At 34.3% G+C, this 19,973-nt stretch overlaps 1 protein-coding gene across 5 annotated transcripts in view; it reads right to left on the minus strand.

Annotated features, from left to right (window-relative positions):
• Nucleotides 1-1,707: 1,707 nt before the first annotated feature.
• The window catches only part of LOC144980826 (uncharacterized), a 21,343-nt gene continuing 3,077 nt past the window's right edge, over nucleotides 1,708-19,973 (minus strand). The window contains exons 3-10 of one of the 5 annotated variants that reach the window (XR_013646971.1): nucleotides 18,957-19,247; nucleotides 15,414-15,662; nucleotides 13,881-14,042; nucleotides 11,536-11,757; nucleotides 10,464-10,580; nucleotides 8,910-9,112; nucleotides 7,460-8,612; nucleotides 4,654-5,193 (exon numbers count right to left, since the gene is read on the minus strand). Coding sequence is in view for 4 of the 5 variants with exons in the window: in XM_078928659.1 (XP_078784785.1) it covers nucleotides 3,914-4,135; nucleotides 9,024-9,112; nucleotides 10,464-10,580; nucleotides 11,536-11,757; nucleotides 13,881-14,042; nucleotides 15,414-15,662; nucleotides 18,957-19,247 (1,352 nt within the window). In the remaining variant the exon portion in view is untranslated. Of the gene's footprint in view, nucleotides 4,136-4,653; nucleotides 5,194-7,459; nucleotides 8,613-8,909; nucleotides 9,113-10,463; nucleotides 10,581-11,535; nucleotides 11,758-13,880; nucleotides 14,043-15,413; nucleotides 15,663-18,956; nucleotides 19,248-19,973 lie in introns of those variants that run through there. The other 4 variants (XM_078928659.1, XM_078928661.1, XM_078928662.1 and 1 more) reach the window with 4 other exon arrangements.

The raw sequence follows: 19,973 nt of genomic DNA on the forward strand, positions 1-19,973 counted from the left end.
TTGTCCTTAGCGTTCACCCACATTGTTCATTGTCTAAAAAGACCCCCCCCCCCCCCACCTCCTTTCTTTCAGTATACAAAGAAACCACGACAAAACGAACATCTCTCTCTCTCTCTCTCTCTGTGTTTGTCTCTCTCCCCTCTTCATCTATCTATCTATATCTATCTATCTATCTATCTATCTCTCTCCCCTCTTCATCTATCTATCTATATCTATCTATCTATCTATCTATCTATCTATCTATCTATCTATCTACCTATCTATTTATCCATTTATAGGTTTATCTTTCTGTCTGTTTATCTATCCATCCATTTCTTTTTTTAGTTACACGTATTTCCATCGGGAGTTCATTAATTATTGAAGGTTCTATTTATTGTTCTGCTTTTGTTCTTAAAATTAAATGTTTATTCTACAACAATCTCTGTAAGTGTAAGATTAGGCAACTGTTGTCCTATTAAGTCTTAGCATGTCCTATAATTTCATGAATAAAAAAAGAGGGACAAAGGAGGACGATCACCTCGATGCAGCTAGACAAAGAAATAAAAGCACGTGGTGTGTATCAAAATGCACAAACACACACATATGTAACACACGCATGCTGACATCATGAAGCATCGCCCGAGCATTATGGTCTACAGCCACAGCGCATGTGATGAGCGTTGACCAATCAGAATCATTCATTTGTAAGGTTGTCAGGGAAAACCTAGACTTGTTTACAGTTTTTAAAGTTCATTATTGGTTGAACCATGAAATTGTGAAAACAGTCATGCTTTCTCAGAGATAGATAAAGACACGCCCTTTGCTGTGATATCTTACATCTTATTGGTGGAGAAAAAGACTCGGTATTACTAAGCCTTGGAAAGGGTGGCTCTCTGAGAGAAAGTCAACTCTCGTTTTGAATGCGTCACTGATAGTTGCATTTTTAAACTTGAAATTTATATAACTTATCGTCATTGTTTATGTTGAATTATTATGTTTTCATTTAGAAAAATGATTGTAGTTTCTGAAACAACCAAAACCTGAAATTTGATAATTTTGACCATTTCCACTTTAAAATCGGTTTTCTTCGTTTTCCAAATCCCGACTTAATACCGCTTCGAGGCGGAGGGTCACCAGATGAGAGAATGCGAGTAAAGAGTATTTTCCAAGGTCTCAACTATGCACCGCTCGGAGTGGGACTTGAACCCCAAACCTTCCGAAGTGAAGGCAAATGTCATACTGCTAGACCACATAGCTACACTCCTCAAATCATAAATGTGACATTCTGGTACAAAACAGTGTTTTTAAAAAAGTAGTCCTTCAGAGCCATTAGGCCCATGGAGTCAGAGTTTATCTCTATTTCTATAGCATGAAACGGACAATAGCAATTGCTTGCTATCCTTAGGATAGGACACGAGTCTATCGCAAAGTACTTTCCACTAGGTCTAAGAGATCCAGCTACCCACTCACTGCTGGGTAGACAAGTGGTCAGAAAAAAAATCTCGACCGCACCCGGGATCGATCTTGGTCCCTTTGTGCGAGTGCTCTAACAACTGAGCTATCGGGAAAATGGTATTATGTCAGGATATAAATAGGACCCCCAAATGTGAATTTAGAAATACAATGATGAAAAACAGGTTTTTCTAAGGTTTTTTTTCAATGCAAATACAATGATGAAAAATAGGATCTTGTAAGGTTTTTTTGCAATGCAAATACAATGATGAAAAATAGGATCTTGTAAGTTTTTATTGCAATGCAAATACAATGATGAAAAATAGGATCTTCTAAGGTTTTTTTTCAATGCAAATACAATGATGACAAATAGGATCTTCTGAGTTTATTTTGCAATGCAAAAAATACTATTTATTCTAGACAATTATTATGTACAGAAATTAACCACAAGTTTTATATTTGTTTCTATAAATTCAATTATCAACACCTTATTCATCCCCAAAACACTAAAACACCAATCTACAAACTCAAAACATCTTCAAATATTCATTTGCACCCAGCACTATCAAAGACTGGAGAACTCTTCCCGAATCATGTGTGAACACAAAAGATTTAGAATCCTTTAAGCGAAAATTATAAAAAAAATTTCAGTCTTAACACCGACAATTGTTGTCACATTCGACAACTCTCTCTGCCCTCAAATACAAATACTCAGAATTGAGTTGACTTTGAGTAAAATTCAGATTCAGAATCAGAAAACTCTCCACCCTCGAATACAAATACTCAGAATTGAGTCGACTTTGAGTAAAATTCAGAACCCTTTCCGCCTTCGCCTTGAATACAAATACTCAGAATTGAGTAAGTAAGTAGATGCAGAAATCGACAACAATCCACATTATTGATTTCTTTGGTTATTAGCATAGCAAAAGTATGATTTAATGATGAGTGAAGTTGAAAGCACAGGGAAAACCTTTTTATAATTATACAGTGGAACTCATGTTAACAGGCCCAGATAAAACAGGGACCCTGTTAAAACAGGGTTTTAAAAAAATCCCAACTGTTTTCATTGAATCAGCTGAAGAGAAGAAAGGTCTTTAAAAAATGTAATTTTGAACATAGAAATTAAATAAAATACAAAAACCAAATCATATAAATATGAACAGTTATATTATGCATTACTATGGATTTACCATACTCAATTCGCTTCACAATGTTTCATTTATTCCCCCAGCAGGCCATATGGAATCATATTTCCATTTCATATTGTGCCATTCACCAGTTAGGCATCCAATACTAACACTCTTATAATATCCGTCACTGCCAATAGCCAGGTATTCATTCACACCTTAGTCGAGTGGGGTAATGTGTGTTAAGTGACTTACCTAAGGGACAGGACCAGAATTTTCCATCATCACCCATCCAGTCAATTGACCACACTTAACATTGCCTGAGTTTTGTGACGGGATGAGTCACTGGGTTGCTATGCCATGAGCCACACTGAGTATTGAATATGCTTGTAGACATGAATTGATTCAATAAACACTGAAAGGAACCAGAGAGAATCCTAGAAAAAATGAATGAAACCTTTAAAAAAAACAGGATAAATAAAAAACAAAAAACAAAACAGAAACATGTTGATATATATGCAATTACAAACATGGCGGTGGAATAATATTTTTACTGATGGGCAAAACTATCTTTCTCTCCCATCATATCATATCATAGCTTATCACGAAGAGGGTTTTAAAATGGACTGAGTGTGCCTTAAATGCCCTTAAAACATAAATTGACAATAATATATTGTACATAACACATTGCATATTCTTTGAGATAAAAATATTAAAAAGGGAAAAACCCAATAAAAGTGTAGAAGAAAATCTAAAACAAAATTTTAAAAACAAAGAAAGAAACAAAACAAACAAAACCAAAAAAAAAAAAAATACCCCATTCTCTCTTTATTATCAACATTCACCCGGGCAATGTTTCCTCGAACTCCTCAGGACATATTCAAAAGTTCAAGGAAATTGTAGTTTGAGGAAACCGTGTCTTGCTAAAACGACTTTCACATAGTCTGGGTGAAATTAGTTCGAGGAAACCGTGTTTGAGGAGGGAATGGAATGATAACAAAGAATAATAAGGGAAAAATTTGGGAAAATGGAAAGAGTTCGATAAAACCATGTGTTTGAGAAAACCATACTAAAGTGGATTATGAATGCTCAGTCATATGTATTTAAAGCAAAAGTTCCCTATCAAGGGCATTTTAAAATTTATGAATATTTTAATAACTCACTCTGGCCACAGCCTGGTTATGTTGTCATCTAAGGAGTGCTTGTTAAATGGTGACAATTGTATCAATGAGAGATGATCATTTTTCTCTTTTGTATAGATGAAATTTCATTATCTTTAAAAATAAACATACTTAATCACTTTGACAATTAACATAGAAATATTTTTTCTCACAAAATATAGGATTGTTCAGAATTCAAAATTTAAAAAGCTTCCTTTTTTTACAAATGAATTCCATCTCATGCAAGCTATCAATGCGAAATCCAATTTCCCCATCGGCAAAAAGGTGCCATCTTGGATAAAACCAATGAATGAAATTCCCTGGCTCTAGGACATTTTTAAGTGATGCAGGCATTAAGAAAATCTCTTCATCTGAATTGTGGTGGAACAGCATATGAATTGTCTCACCCTTAACATCCTGATGACAGAAAAAGTTTTCAGAGATATTGTATTAGAATTTCAGAAATAAATGTGAAATTCAGATATAAACAAACAAATATATATATATATATATATATATATATATATATTATATATATATATAAATATATATATATATATATAATATATATATATAATAATAATAATAATATAATAATAATAATAATAATAATAATAATAATATAATATAATAAATAATAATAATAATAATAATAAAATAATAATAATAATAATAATAATAAAATAATCTCTCTCTTTCTCTCCTTCCCAATTCTTATAGTATCTTTATCAATCACAGTGGAATAAATGAAATCCTTTGGCTAAATGTAACTTGTTCTAAGTTGAGATAATTTGAAAGAAATCAGTTACTTGCACATAATTTTTACTGTTCAATCTGTAATAAATTTATTGAGTACCAAACATTGGTATTCAATACAATCTTTCATAATTTTGTTTCCATGAATGAGTTTTAGTATTCAATACACTCTTTCATAATTTTTTTTTTCATTGATGAATTTCAGTATTCAACAGAATCTTTCATAATTTTGTTTCCATTAATGAATTTAAGTATGCAATACAATCTTCAATTTAAATTATTGAGTTTGCTTATTCAATATTGGATTTCAAGAAGCAATTGTGATTAACCCTTTGCTAAAATCAAAAAAGCCTAAAAATATTTAATGGAATTACTCTTAAATCATAGAAAAGGATGCATATCCATCTGGCTTACCCTTAACTGTTACCTTTCAACAACCAAAACTTTCATCTTTAAAAAGAACCAAACCAACTCATCAATACTGACCAAGATCAATTGGAAGATTTCAAAAAGCTGGTTTTCCGGCTATAGCTGGAAAAAGGGCATCCCTGCTGTTTGTTTTTTGTTTTTAAGGGTATTACGGCGCTTGCAACACATTTAGGTCATATCAGTGCCAGTAAAAAGGAAGAAAATTGTATTGTGAAAAGATTCTAGATAAACAATGAAAAGAACTTGAGGAAAAAGTTAAATAGGGAACAGATGTAGATTCCAAGAGCACACTATCAATGTACTTTTTAATTCAGAAAAGTGAGTGGAGCAGGCACTTATGTTGGTAACAACAAGATATGAAGTGAGTAGAAAAGTGCCAGAAGACAATAGAGAATAAACATTTTTTTTCCCGCGGCGGTGGTGGGGTTTGAACCTGCAACCTTATTGGTACGACAACTCCGCCTGGCAGGTGAGAGCGCGGCTCTACCGTGTGAGCCATCCACGAACACAAAAATATTCGTTTCAAACCCAAAGTCATTTCTAGATCCCTCTCTCACTCACTTCTTGAGATCGCCGATTCGTTCACCACCATCGCGAAGTAATTTTGACCAGCAGTTAAGCCTAATAGCCAACATTCTCATCACAAACATATAACATAGAAACGATTGAGACATTGAGTATGCTCCGGTGTATGGGGTGAATTTTTAATTCAGAAAAGTGAGTGGAGCAGGCACTTATGTTGGTAACAACAAGATATGAAGTGAGTAGAAAAGTGCCAGAAGACAATAGAGAATAAAAATTTTTTTTCCGCGGCGGTGGTGGGGTTTGAACCTGCGACCTTATTGGTACGACAACTCCGCCTGGCAGGTGAGAGCGCGGCTCTACCGTGTGAGCCATCCACGAACACAAAAATATTCGTTTCAAACCCAAAGTCATTTCTAGATCCCTCTCTCACCCACTTCTTGAGATCGCCGATTCGTTCACCACCATCGCGAAGTAATTTTGACCAGCAGTTAAGCCTAATAGCCAACATTCTCATCACAAACATATAACATAGAAACGATTGAGACATTGAGTATGCTCCGGTGTATGGGGTGAATTTTTAATTCAGAAAAGTGAGTGGAGCAGGCACTTATGTTGGTAACAACAAGATATGAAGTGAGTAGAAAAGTGCCAGAAGACAATAGAGAATAAAAAAAATTTTTCCGCGGCGGTGGTGGGGTTAGAAACGATTGAGACATTGAGTATGCTCCGGTGTATGGGGTGAATTTTTAATTCAGAAAAGTGAGTGGTGCAGGCACTTATGTTGGTAACAACAAGATATGAAGTGAGTAGAAAAGTGCCAGAAGACAATAGAGAATAAAAAAATAAATTTTTTGCTCCACTCACTTTTCTGAATTAAAAATTCACCCCATACACCGGAGCATACTCAATGTCTCAATCGTTTCTATGTTATATGTTTGTGATGAGAATGTTGGCTATTAGGCTTAACTGCTGGTCAAAATTACTTCGCGATGGTGGTGAACGAATCGGCGATCTCAAGAAGTGGGTGAGAGAGGGATCTAGAAATGACTTTGGGTTTGAAACGAATATTTTTGTGTTCGTGGATGGCTCACACGGTAGAGCCGCGCTCTCACCTGCCAGGCGGAGTTGTCGTACCAATAAGGTCGCAGGTTCAAACCCCACCACCGCTGCGGAAAAAAAATTTTTATTCTCTATTGTCTTCTGGCACTTTTCTACTCACTTCATATCTTGTTGTTACCAACATAAGTGCCTGCTCCACTCACTTTTCTGAATTAAAAATTCACCCCATACACCGGAGCATACTCAATGTCTCAATCGTTTCTATGTTATATGTTTGTGATGAGAATGTTGGCTATTAGGCTTAACTGCTGGTCAAAATTACTTCGCGATGGTGGTGAACGAATCGGCGATCTCAAGAAGTGGGTGAGAGAGGGATCTAGAAATGACTTTGGGTTTGAAACGAATATTTTTGTGTTCGTGGATGGCTCACACGGTAGAGCCGCGCTCTCACCTGCCAGGCGGAGTTGTCGTACCAATAAGGTCGCAGGTTCAAACCCCACCACCGCCGCGGAAAAATTTTTTTTATTCTCTATTGTCTTCTGGCACTTTTCTACTCACTTCATATCTTGTTGTTACCAACATAAGTGCCTGCTCCACTCACTTTTCTGAATTAAAAATTCACCCCATACACCGGAGCATACTCAATGTCTCAATCGTTTCTATGTTATATGTTTGTGATGAGAATGTTGGCTATTAGGCTTAACTGCTGGTCAAAATTACTTCGCGATGGTGGTGAACGAATCGGCGATCTCAAGAAGTGGGTGAGAGAGGGATCTAGAAATGACTTTGGGTTTGAAACGAATATTTTTGTGTTCGTGGATGGCTCACACGGTAGAGCCGCGCTCTCACCTGCCAGGCGGAGTTGTCGTACCAATAAGGTCGCAGGTTCAAACCCCACCACCGCCGCGGAAAAAAAATTTTTTATTCTCTATTGTCTTCTGGCACTTTTCTACTCACTTCATATCTTGTTACTATCAATGTACTTAGTTTGAGATCACCTAAATGTCTCACCCAGACACCAGCACAAGATCCCGCTAAGATGAATACACTCAAATGTTTACATTATACATTCAAATTGATAAACATAACAATACATAACAGAGAGATGATTTACAAGGGAAAAAAATATCATCTTCCAAAACAATAACTATGCATTTGGTTGCTTCCATCCCAGCCAAACACTATGGCCAGGGCCAGGGCAAAACCAAGTAATCTCATTCCAAGACAAAGACAGAAAGCAAATTGGAAAACAGATTTAAGGGGATAGAAGACACAGTATTACCCCCCCCCCCTGCCCACTATGGGAGGCCAGGAACACCACCAAGGGAATCCCTGTAAGCTTAATTCAAATGTAAGGAGTGAATGTCTTGAAAACCTTATTAAGTACAATTTGTATATTGTATAAAAAGCATTATTAATTGACTCAATTAAAAAGCATAATTCCAAAAGATACAGGTCATCATCATCATAGCTTGTCGCTCCAACACTGACCCACTCCACAGCATCTGAGGAGCAGATTCTTAGATCATGATCAGTGCAGCTGGGCCCGTCATGGCGGTCTCTAAGGATGTGATCCATTGTCTTCTCTGGGCATTCACATGTACATAAGCTGGTCTCAGTCAGCCTCCACTTTTTCATGTTCTCCCAAGTTTGCTCTGTTCGGTGTTACCCATTCATTCCTGGGGAGCTCAGTTCCGTAGGGCAGTTCTTCTCTCAGATCTTCAACAGCTTCATTTGCATCATTCTCCCATTCCCTCTAAGTGGAAAGTCTGTAGACAGCTCCATGGTTAGAGTTGATGCTTTCTTCTGTCATGAAGCTCTTTTTCTATTTCAGTCTACTTGGGTTGTGGTCATGAAGGGGGTGCCTTGAGTCCATTTCTTGTTTATATTTCTGGGCTTTGGAAGCAGTGGATCTTTGAATGTGAATAGGTTCAATGCCAGCCAGCCGATCAAGGACTGGAACTGCAGTCGGTTTCAAGTTACCAGTAATGATCTGGCTGGTGTTATCTAGCTCAAGTGAGGCTTATTCGGCTAGTTGTCTTGACTGTTTTTGGATCTGCTCCCCATGTAGCATTTGCCAGTTTTCTTAGGAAGTGTTTCTTGTGGCCACCTTTGCTTTTGTTTACTGAGAGAAGGACAGTATGCGGTCAAAGGTGACACTGAGGTACACAGGGAATGTGTTATTCTCCAATATGTTCCCATTCCAGGAGATGTTTATTTTCCTGTTGGCTTGGCATTTTTTTAAAAATGGAAGGCGCACTCTTGAGTTTTTCCTGGGTTGGCATTAAATGAATTCTTCAAATAGTACCCAAAGAGTGTCTTCAGGGCATTTGTTAGTCTGTCCTCAATGGTCTTGAAATCATACGCCTGGGATGCAAGACACAGATCATTTGCAGATAGAAACCTCTGGATGTTCTCAAACTCAAGTTGGTCGTTGATATAAATGTTGAAAAGGTTGGGATAATAGTAATGAGAATTTTATTTAACTTATCTATTTATGTGTTCATTTCCAATAAAATGAATAAGAACAACTTACTTGCACGTAAACTCCTAATCTACAAAAATGGTGGAAAGGAGCAACGATTTCTAGCAACACACCTTTATTTCCTGAGTTCTCAAAGAGACCTGTAAAACAGAGATTAACAAATTAAATATCAATTTATGACATTTTCTCCTGAATTTATACCTATCCAATTGAGCCAAAAAATTGTTTGATTCACTCAAATGAGCGTCTTATTGGAAAACAAATTGATTAAAGGTTGATAACAAGTAATAAATGCTTAAGGACAGCAGTAATTATTCTCTTATAAAACCAAGTCAACTCATTTCAATGAATAGATAACACTCAGGCCTGTAAATGGCTGGTGAAAAAATTGTCTAAACTTTTCGAGGATGCAAAAATAGACCAACCAAACCAAAAAAGTGGATTAACAACACATGATTCGGCATGCCTTGCGAAAAGACTTTCCTATCAATCCATAAATAAGACAACGTTGGCAATAAATACAAAATGCCATTCCCGGTACCTCAATTTTCCTCACATAGCAAGAGAAGAAATCGCCGTTGGTGTCTTGTTCTTCAAGTCAAGACCATTTAAATTTATTTTTAACACCTTTTTCTAAGGTAAGTAAGTCGCAACTGCAATCTAAAAATACTTCAGGAATATTGAATAGATATTGAATAGGAAGAATAATTGAATTAATAAATAACTGAAAAACTACGGTCGTACGAGAATAGAGGAAAAGAGAATCGGTCGTATGCCAAAGGAGAGAAAACTTCCGATATAAGCATTCATTCACCTTTTCATTCGAAGAAAAATATTTATTTCGCATTCATATTTTTCCGGTTCACTTCAACCGGATAGAGATAATGAATGGACCTGAAAAATGAAGAACGGAACGATGTGTGTGTGTCAGTAGCAAAATAGAAAGAAACGGACCAGCCCCCAACACGCTATGTGTGTTAGTTGATGAAGCCATGCATGACCCTCCTCCCCCTAAAGTATCACATCTCGTAGTCAAAAAGGGAAAAAAAAAGGGGATGAAAGAAAGTCAAAATCTTTGGTTTGTAATACAGAAGGGCTTTATTCCTGTTTAAATTCGGAGTATGAAAGTACAAGTTCTGCTGTAATGATAATGTAAGTGTAATTAAAACAAGTTGTAGTGTATATGTATGTCTTGTCTTTAAAAGCGATTTTCTCGGATTATTAATTTCTGACCTCCTCAATTCAAATGTGAAAAACTTCGATCCTAATTAAAATACTACAAAATTCAAACTGCATTATGTCCACAAATGGTACCTTTATTCGAATATGTTATCATAATTTACACGACTTTTATCAACATCTAATGGGTTTAGCCAGATCATCACACATATAAAAGCCTTTTCAATGGGTTTAAGGTAGAACATCAATTTAAAAATACACCAAAGAATTTAAAATACTCAAAAAAGAAAAAAGTAAAGTGTTCATAATTACCCCATAGAGGAGAATAACGACGTGGAGGGTACTCCATCTTTGTTGCTCCACGATCATGAAGGCTTGAGAGAAGGGGGTTTGCTAACGCCAAAGTCTCAACAAATTTGGGATAGTTACCTGTTGAGTAGAGGTTACCAAACGTATCATGTTTTTTTTTTTTTACTTATCAATATTTCTTTATCCTGACAACAACATAAAAATCAAGAAAGATAATAATAACACATTATATTTTTCTCGAAGAAAATAATGACTTGAGAGTATTTCCTGAAAAGTCGGGCCAGATCTTTTTGCTTGTATACTGAGGAGTTTAAAAAGACTGCCAAAATCAATCTACAGTAAAATCTTATAATACTGCCATGGCTGCAACATTAGAAAAAAAAAGGCAAGTCATGACTTTATCATTATCATCATCATATATATCATACATATATCATCATCATCACATATAATAATACTATAACAATAATAATAATAATAATAATAATAATAATAATAATAATAAATAATAATATAATAATAATAATAATAATAATAATAAAAATAATACTAAAAATAATAATAATAATAATAATAATAATAATAATAATAATAATATAATAAATAATAATAATAATAATAAAATAATAATAATAATAATAATAATAATAATAATAATAATAATAATAATAATAATAATAATAATAATAATAATAAACAATAATAATCAATAATAATAATAATATAATAACAATAATAATATGATAATAATAATAATAATAACAATAATAACAATAATAATAATAATAATAATAACAATAATAATAATGATAATAATAATAATAATAATAATAATAATAATAATAATAAAATAATATAATAATAATAATAATAATAATAATAATAATAATAATAATAATAATAATAATAATAATAATAATAATAATAATAATAATAATAATAATAAATAATAATAATAAAAGTAATAACAATAATAATATCATTACTATTATTATATATCGTTATCATTAATCCTATATTAATCTAAAAAACTGGAATCGGAACACCTTATGAAAAAATATCTATTTTGACCTACCACATGAAAGTCTGTGCTTAGAGAAGTCATTCCTTTGACAGACTGCATTGCAATAGTAAGCAAACTGACATTTTGTACACTTTGTTGCACTTTGATTTTTCTTTTTGCACGAGAAACACTGAATGTTGTTTTCATGCGTCTCCGTAGGCACTTCCTGAACATGTTGTTCAGTCTTGTCAAATAATTTTGATGTATTGTCACGTTCTCTGTTGCTGCTGTGACCTGTTAAAATAGATTTAACAAATTAAACTTCATTTTACCATTTGGTAACAAGAGGAAGACTGTCAATGATAACGATAAAATGAATAAGATAGCAAATGTTGACAGAGGAATTTGTAATGGGTGTTCAATGATTGTATTTGTGACGGATAAAATAAAATGTTTGATCTGAGCTCCGCCAATATACAGTCCACTCCGGATAATCTCAACACCTTGGGACAAGTGAAAATGTTGCGATTAACCAAAGTTGCGATTAACCGAAGTTGAGTTTCCTGTCCACTATTGCTAATTTTGCCTCTGAGTACACGATCTTGGGACCGTCCATATCTACGGTATCTTTGGTCGATTTCAGATAAAATGATACTGTTACACTTTGGACTGCTGCTACGCACTTTGTCGTTCAGATAATGATGGCACGTCACCACCAATGTTGTAAGTTTTTATAACAATTTGGATTTGTCCACTGATCAGTTTCATACCATATATGGTAAACTCAAGCCAGTGGTTGTAAACATTGTTTTTAGTCCACAACAGACTGAGCAATTTGATTAAAATAAAAACCAAGCAAATGCAGCTTTGATGCAAGCCAACATCTTAATTAGATTAGATTAACTTTCACTCTTTTGTTCTCAATATTTGTAAGAGTCAAAGAGAATAGCTGTGATGAGAGACAATAAGCTCTCACCAAACCCATATGCACAGATGTCAATCCTAAAACAAAGGATACCGCTCACTTTCTCCTTACAAATATCATTGTCTACCTGTTGTCTAGACTATGCCTAGCCCTCCTATCTAATGGTCACAGATAAACTAATTCTGCAATGCCCAGCCCTTTCGAGTCTAATAGAGTGGTGACACACTACTTTAGCCTTAAACCCCGATTGATTTCTTGAATTTGCCACTTTTTGAGGTTGAAAATTTGTTGCGATTAACCAAAGTTTGTTGTGATTAACCAGTAACTTTTATATAGAATTAATTCCATTTCTTGAGCAATGTTGAGATTAACCGAGTTACGATTATCCAGAGTGGATTATATATATACACACACGCACATTATATATATATATATATATATATATATATATATATATATATATATATATATATTATATATATATATATAATATGTTTATAAATAGCTCCTTTTATCCTAAAGTTGAGCACTAATATTTCATGTTTTTGTTTTTATAATTTATATATATATATATATATATATATATATATATATATATTATATATATATATATATATTATATATATATATATATATATATATATATATATATATATATATATATATATATATATATATGTGTGTGTGTGTGTGTGTGTCTGTATATGTAATTGGATGTGTGTGAGCTTGTGTTCGTATGTCCAAATCTGCAGTATGTAATGACTTTTACTGACGGTTAATGTGAAGCGCTTGAATTTCCGGCATAAGCATTGTATGAATGTACAGTTATTATTATCATTATTATTATTATTATTATTATTATTATTATTATTATTATTATTATTATTATTATTATTATTATTATTATATTATTATTATTATTATTATTTTATATTATTATTATTATTATTTTATATTATTATTATTATTATTATTATATACCATATAACTTTTTAATGGTAATAAGAAGTACATTGAAACACTAAATCTGAAGGATGATATGGTATGCCATAAATATAAGTCATCATTTTTTAAAATATTGAGCTTGAGCGTTTAAAAAAAATATATAGCACAATATCCACTAAACTTGTTCAAAGCGCTTTACAAGGGGTCCCTAGCCAACAGCAACACTTAACATGCAGGATGAGACATGACGCCTATTGGGCAATCTTTTTTTTCTCTTTCTCGTAAAGAGATAATGCTGTTAAGAGGCAGGTACTCGTTTTACACCTGGGCACGATGAGAGAATGTGAGTAAAGGGCCTTTTCCAAGGACTCAACGATGCACCGCTCAGAGCTGGACTCAAACTCATGACCCTCTCATTCGAAGGTGAGTGTCATACAACCAGACCACATTGCCACAGCGTATGCATCTACTTCCACTCCTCTATAATCTAATACAGCAGCAAGAGCTGTGTCAAGGTTTCAGTTGAGTGATGCTTATCCATACTCACCACACACTTCACCACACACTTCTTTATGTTGGGGCCAATGTATTTTCTGACATTCTGCATTACAATAATAAACGGCTATACATTTGGAACACTTCTTTGCTTCAGGGTTAACTTTTTCACAGGATGAACATTTGATTATATCCTCAAATGCTTTTGAAGAGTCTGCCCGATGAGAAAAAGAAAATTGGTGGGAAAACATATCAAACTGTAGTGAATGTCATGTTATGCTAAAGGTTATAGAAAAGCTTTACCATAAACTAGAATTCTAACAGGAAGATAATTCAGAAAAGTGAGTGGAGCAGGCACTTATGTTGGTAACAACAAGATATGAAGTGAATAGAAAAGTGCCAGAAGACAATAGAGAATAAAAAATTTTTCGCGGCGGTGGTGGGGTTTGAACCTGCGACCTTATTGGTACGACAACTCCGCCTGGCAGGTGAGAGCGTGGCTCTACCGTGTGAGCTATCCACGAACACAAAAATATTCGTTTCAAACTCAAAGTCATTACTAGATCCCTCTCTCACCCACTTCTTGAGACCGCCGATTCGTTCGTACACCACCATCGCGAATAATTTTGACCAGCAGTTAAGCTTAATAGCCAATATTCTCAACACAAACATATAACATAGAAACGATTGAGACATTGAGTATGCTCCGGTGTATGGGGTGAATTTTTAATTCAGAAAAGTGAGTGTCTTCTGGCACTTTTCTATTCACTTCATATCTTGTTGTTACCAACATAAGTGCCTGCTCCACTCACTTTTCTGAATTAAAAATTCACCCCATACACCGGAGCATACTCAATGTCTCAATCGTTTCTATGTTATATGTTTGTGTTGAGAATATTGGCTATTAAGCTTAACTGCTGGTCAAAATTATTCGCGATGGTGGTGTACGAACGAATCGGCGTCTCAAGAAGTGGGTGAGAGAGGGATCTAGTAATGACTTTGAGTTTGAAACGAATATTTTTGTGTTCGTGGATAGCTCACACGGTAGAGCCACGCTCTCACCTGCCAGGCGGAGTTGTCGTACCAATAAGGTCGCAGGTTCAAACCCCACCACCGCCGCGAAAATTTTTTTATTCTCTATTGTCTTCTGGCACTTTTCTATTCACTTCATATCTTGTTGTTAACAGGAAGATAGCAGGTGATAGTTACTATCCGTTTAATGTTACAGAAAACTGGGATAAACTCAAACTTTATTGGCCTTATGGCTCTGGAAGACAACTAATAATGTGCTTGCAACACACAAAAAAACCCCCAAAGAAACAAAACAAAAAAAGCAACAACAAAAAAACCAACAAAACAAAACAAACAAAAAAAAAGAAACGAACCACCCCCCCCCCCCCCCTCCACCCAAAAAAAAAAAAAAAGAAAGAAAAAAAAGCAATGCCTTTTTCTGATTTAAATGACAGAGATGTTGAATATTAAAAAAAAGATATATAAAATTCTGTTTCAAAGAGCAGAGTATGAATTATGCCAGATTCACTCACTCGATATCTTAATACAAGTCAAGAAATACGCATCAACATACCACACACTTTTTTGTGAAGAGGCCAGTGCTTTCTTTGACACTCCTCATCACAATAGAAAACAGTTTTACACTTGGAGCATTTTTTGGGATTTAAATTGGCTTTCTCACACATGGCACAGATCTTGTCTTGAGATGTCTTTGATTCATCCTTCTTCAACGTTCCTTCTCTTGGCCCGTCAGCTGTGGTAGGTTGTGACTGAGATCCATTGTCACTTCCTGTTGATGCAGTCATTCCTTTGCAAATAAGTTCTGTAGGTTGGATCAATGTTCATATAATGAAGAAGGGTAAGCCAGGTTGTAATGCTTTCATAAATTATTATTGTTAGAGTTACACTTTATGAATTTTAATATTGCGAACCACAATTTTGACCTTTGTGACTGATTTTACTTTGTTCAATAACAAAAAATAAAGAGAAAAGTCTTCAAGTTGTAACTAGAGAATGAAAAGCCTGTGTTTGAGGTTAGTTATTATTGTTTATATCTTAATCTAACCTTATCAATTACCATCTACCGACAACAATGTACAGGGCATATGTTACTGGAGGAATGTTGTTACATCCAATTCCCATGAATCAACTCGATTCTAATTAAAAATTAATTTGTGCATTGAACAGACTGTGACGTATTTTCCTTGAGTCCTCGTTATATATACTTACAAATGATTTTTAATCTGTTGAGGAATTTTTCGAATTTCTTTAGAGGTTTTCACCAATCTTTGTATTAATCTCAAATATATGATTGAACTTCATTCAGTCCTCTTTCCTTCTACGTGAGTGTAGCCACACCTGTCGTCACAAGAGTTATCCTCAAAAGAAAATATGAATTCTGGTATTCTTCTAATGTTAAACAAAGCAAAATGTTGTGCTGCAGACAGAAAATATCAAAAATTGGGATTTACAATCCGCATTCAAATCAAAGCAAATAATTTAAGCTTATATCCGTATATTACATTAGTTTTAGTTTTAGTTTTTTAAGATTGACATTTGTATCTCTTTAATTTTATTGTATAAAAATGGCTACACTGTGGCTACTCCATAATAATAAAGAAAAAGAATAAACATGTCACACTGCCATTTTGAACACTCCCCTGGTTGCCAGGAATTATATATATATATATATAATATATATATATATATATATATATATATATATATATATATAATATATATAAAGATTGTTGATTTACGTTTTAATCATGGCAACAAAACGGCATCCTCCTAATTATCAAACCTTTGATATCCTTAAGATCCAGTAATCAATTTCTTTGTGTACCTGAAAAAAGCTCTAAAACATATTTACTGATAGAGCAGTTTCTCATACTGCCCTGAATGTCTGGAAGTCATTTTCATTGAATAATAGAAAAGCAAAGTATTTTAAATATGTGGTGACATTTTTAAAAATTACCTTAAAACACACCTTATGAATTCTTATTTGACTGAATAATGTTATGTCTAGAAATTTTAAGGCCATCTCTATTTTGTGTAATTGTTAGGTGTAGCATGTAAGAGTTCTTCTCTTTTCAATATGCGTCTAGAGCTGCGCCAACGCTGGATTGGCGTATTATAAATATATTATAATATTCTAAAGTGGGACCTCAAAATTGAGAACGTCTCCAATTGGGAAACCCAGCAAATTGGGGCAAAATTCCAAGGAATGTAATTCCCTAATTCGGAAAAGGTCTCCTGCAAATTGGGACTAATTCGTCTGAGCCTGACATTCATATTGACAATTTGATTGCAACTTTTCCAAAATCTCCATCTCAAAATATCATATGAACAATGTAAACAGAGCAGGAAGACCCAATCAAAAGTAATCAATATCCTGAAACAGCCACATCAACGAAGGGTCATCGTCATTGCCTTTTTCACCCTGGGTCAGGGTATGGGCCAAAGACAAACAGTTTCCATCCTTCTCTATCCTGAGCTAACTTTTTTTTATCTCATTCCAGGTCTTACCACTTCTCTGTATATCAGCTTCTTTAATTCTTCTCCATGTTCCTCGTGGCCTTCCCCTTGATCTTCTGCCCTGAGGGTTCCAGTCCAATACTTTCTTTGTTATAGTGGAGTCATTCTTTCTAAGCGTGTGTCCATTATCTTCTTTCTAATTCCTCTCCCACTGGTTTCTGCTGTGTTCTTTTCCATACTTCTTCATTTTTTATTCTATCCATCCATTTTATTCTGAGTAGCTTACGTATGCACCTGTTTACGAAAATCTGCACCCTCCTTATACATGCCTGTGATGCATTCCAAGTTTCACATCCATACAGTAGGACAGACTTCACGTTTGAGTTGAAAAGTCTTAGCTTTCGTCGAAGGGTGCTCAAGGTGAATTAGTTGGAGTCTGTGTGATTGTCTTTTGTTTTCATCAAGTGAGAAAGGAATTTCATACAATGACAGTCAAATTCAAAAGGGGGGGGGGGGGGGGGGGGTTGGACAATGTTTTAACCTTATCTTATCTTATCTTATCTTACTAAAGGCTTAATAGGAATTATCCTTTTAATAATTACAGAATCTCATATAGCTTGCATTGTATCATTCACAGACAGTTTTACACAACTTTGAATGTCAGGAAAAAGTCTAAGTCTAGCTTGCATCAGCGTCATTACTTGTCCAGTTCTTGTTACATCAGCCTTTCAAGTAAAGGGGCTAAAAAAGGGTGTGGGGATAATGTTTTATGTGAAAATTGATAGTGCATGCATTATTTTATTAAAGGTGTTGATGACTACTACATGTTTATCTTGTTGACATTGCTTTGGATGTCTTCAGCTACTGTCAAAGTTATTAGAATAAATCAAGTGCCAACAAAGATACAAATACACAAATAAGACACCATTGTGGTTTTCACTAGGTCAATGGTTTGATTGGACGAATGGTTTGATTGGACGAATGGTTTGATGGCGATTTGAGAGGTACCATCATATTATTTCAATAATAGAATTGTAGACCCTGTGATTTAGTAAAACCTCAAGACTGACAGGTTTCTGAGCAATTATTCTGTAGTACAGTGCCAGACAAAACAAAAAGAAAAATATAAGAAAAAAAAAAACAAAAAAAACCCTGATCTGTTATTTACAAACAATTCGAATCAGACTTGTGGTGACAAATAAAGCAATTATTAATCTGATCCATAACTCATCACCACCACCTGTCTATCATAATAATAATTGAGCTTTACATAGCGCAATATCCACTAAATGTACTCAAAGCGCTTTACAAGGGGTCCCTGGTCAACAGCAACACTTAACATGTAGGATGGGACATGTTGCCTGTTAGGTGATATTACTATTTTTCGGGCAAAGACAACGCTGTTAACGGCCAGGTACTCATTTTACAGTGGTGAGAGAATGTGAGTAAAGAGCCTTTTCGAAAACTATGCGTCGAGCACGAGGCTCGAACCCAAGACCTTCCGATCTGAAAGCAAGTGTCAAACCACTAGACCACATAGCCGCACTATCATGTAACTCATGTCAGTTTTGGACCATTTTACTTTATCAAATTATTCATTTATCCTCTAAATACATCCAAATGAAGCTTTGCAACTTACTGCATTTATTTTTGTGTTCAGGCCAGTGTTTTCTTTGACAATCAGGATCGCAGTATCTGGCAGATTTGCACTTAGAGCAAGTCCTTAATTGTGGGCAAAATCTTTTGCAAGAGGAACACTGTAACGATTGGTCAACTTCATCATCCTTAGGTGTCATCACTTCCACATCATGGTTTTTTTTCCCCTTAGTCCAGCCCTTTTTATTGGGTTTGTATTCTCCAGTATTTGAAGAGGATGTAGTTGTGACAAGCGTACTGCTGCGATTATTTTGCTTAAACTGCTTGAATTGATCTGTGTTATAATAATAAAAAAAATAAAAGAAACAACAATGACAAAATGTGCAAAACAAAATGAAATATAGATCAATGCATGAAAACCATAAGTTTATGCAAATCAAATAATTGTCAAATATATTTCTATAATCAATTTTAATTAATATTTTTTGTAATTTCTATCTTTTTGCTCACTTGTCTGTCTGCCGATTTAGCAACTCTCTACACCAATCAATTAAGTCATTTAGTTACTAAACAAGTCTCTTGTTGCTAGAATTTGATTTTTCTACTTTCTATACATTCATGGTATGTGCAATCCGAACCCTCTCTGTAATTTTACTGAAAGTTCGAATTACATTAGGTTTTTTTTTTCATTTGTTATGAGGAGTTGGTATTATATATTTATAATCATATGAATCTTGGGGCTTCAGTTTTAAATAGGAAAGGATTTCAGTTTGTCGATTTTTCAGCTAAGACTTGTTATTTGAACTGAGATATTGCCAAGTTTAGTTAGAAGGTCAATGAGTTCTTGTCATAAATGATTATATCAACCCTTTTTGGACATTCGGAAAATATCAAAGCTTAAATTCACTTCTAAATATTTTTTTTACAGCTAGTTAAGTTGAAAAAGTATGAAATTTGAGAAAAGTTGCTGGATAGCTTTCCCATACATCTGACTATAACTTCATGGAAAATCACCCGATTTATTTCAAATAAAGATTAAATTAAATGTTCTGTGAGTATA

This window comes from Berghia stephanieae, chromosome 10 (assembly GCF_034508935.2).
Source record: "Berghia stephanieae isolate SIO BIC M18660-M18661 chromosome 10, UCSD_Bste_1.3, whole genome shotgun sequence".
In the NCBI taxonomy this organism is placed as follows: domain Eukaryota; kingdom Metazoa; phylum Mollusca; class Gastropoda; order Nudibranchia; family Aeolidiidae; genus Berghia; species Berghia stephanieae.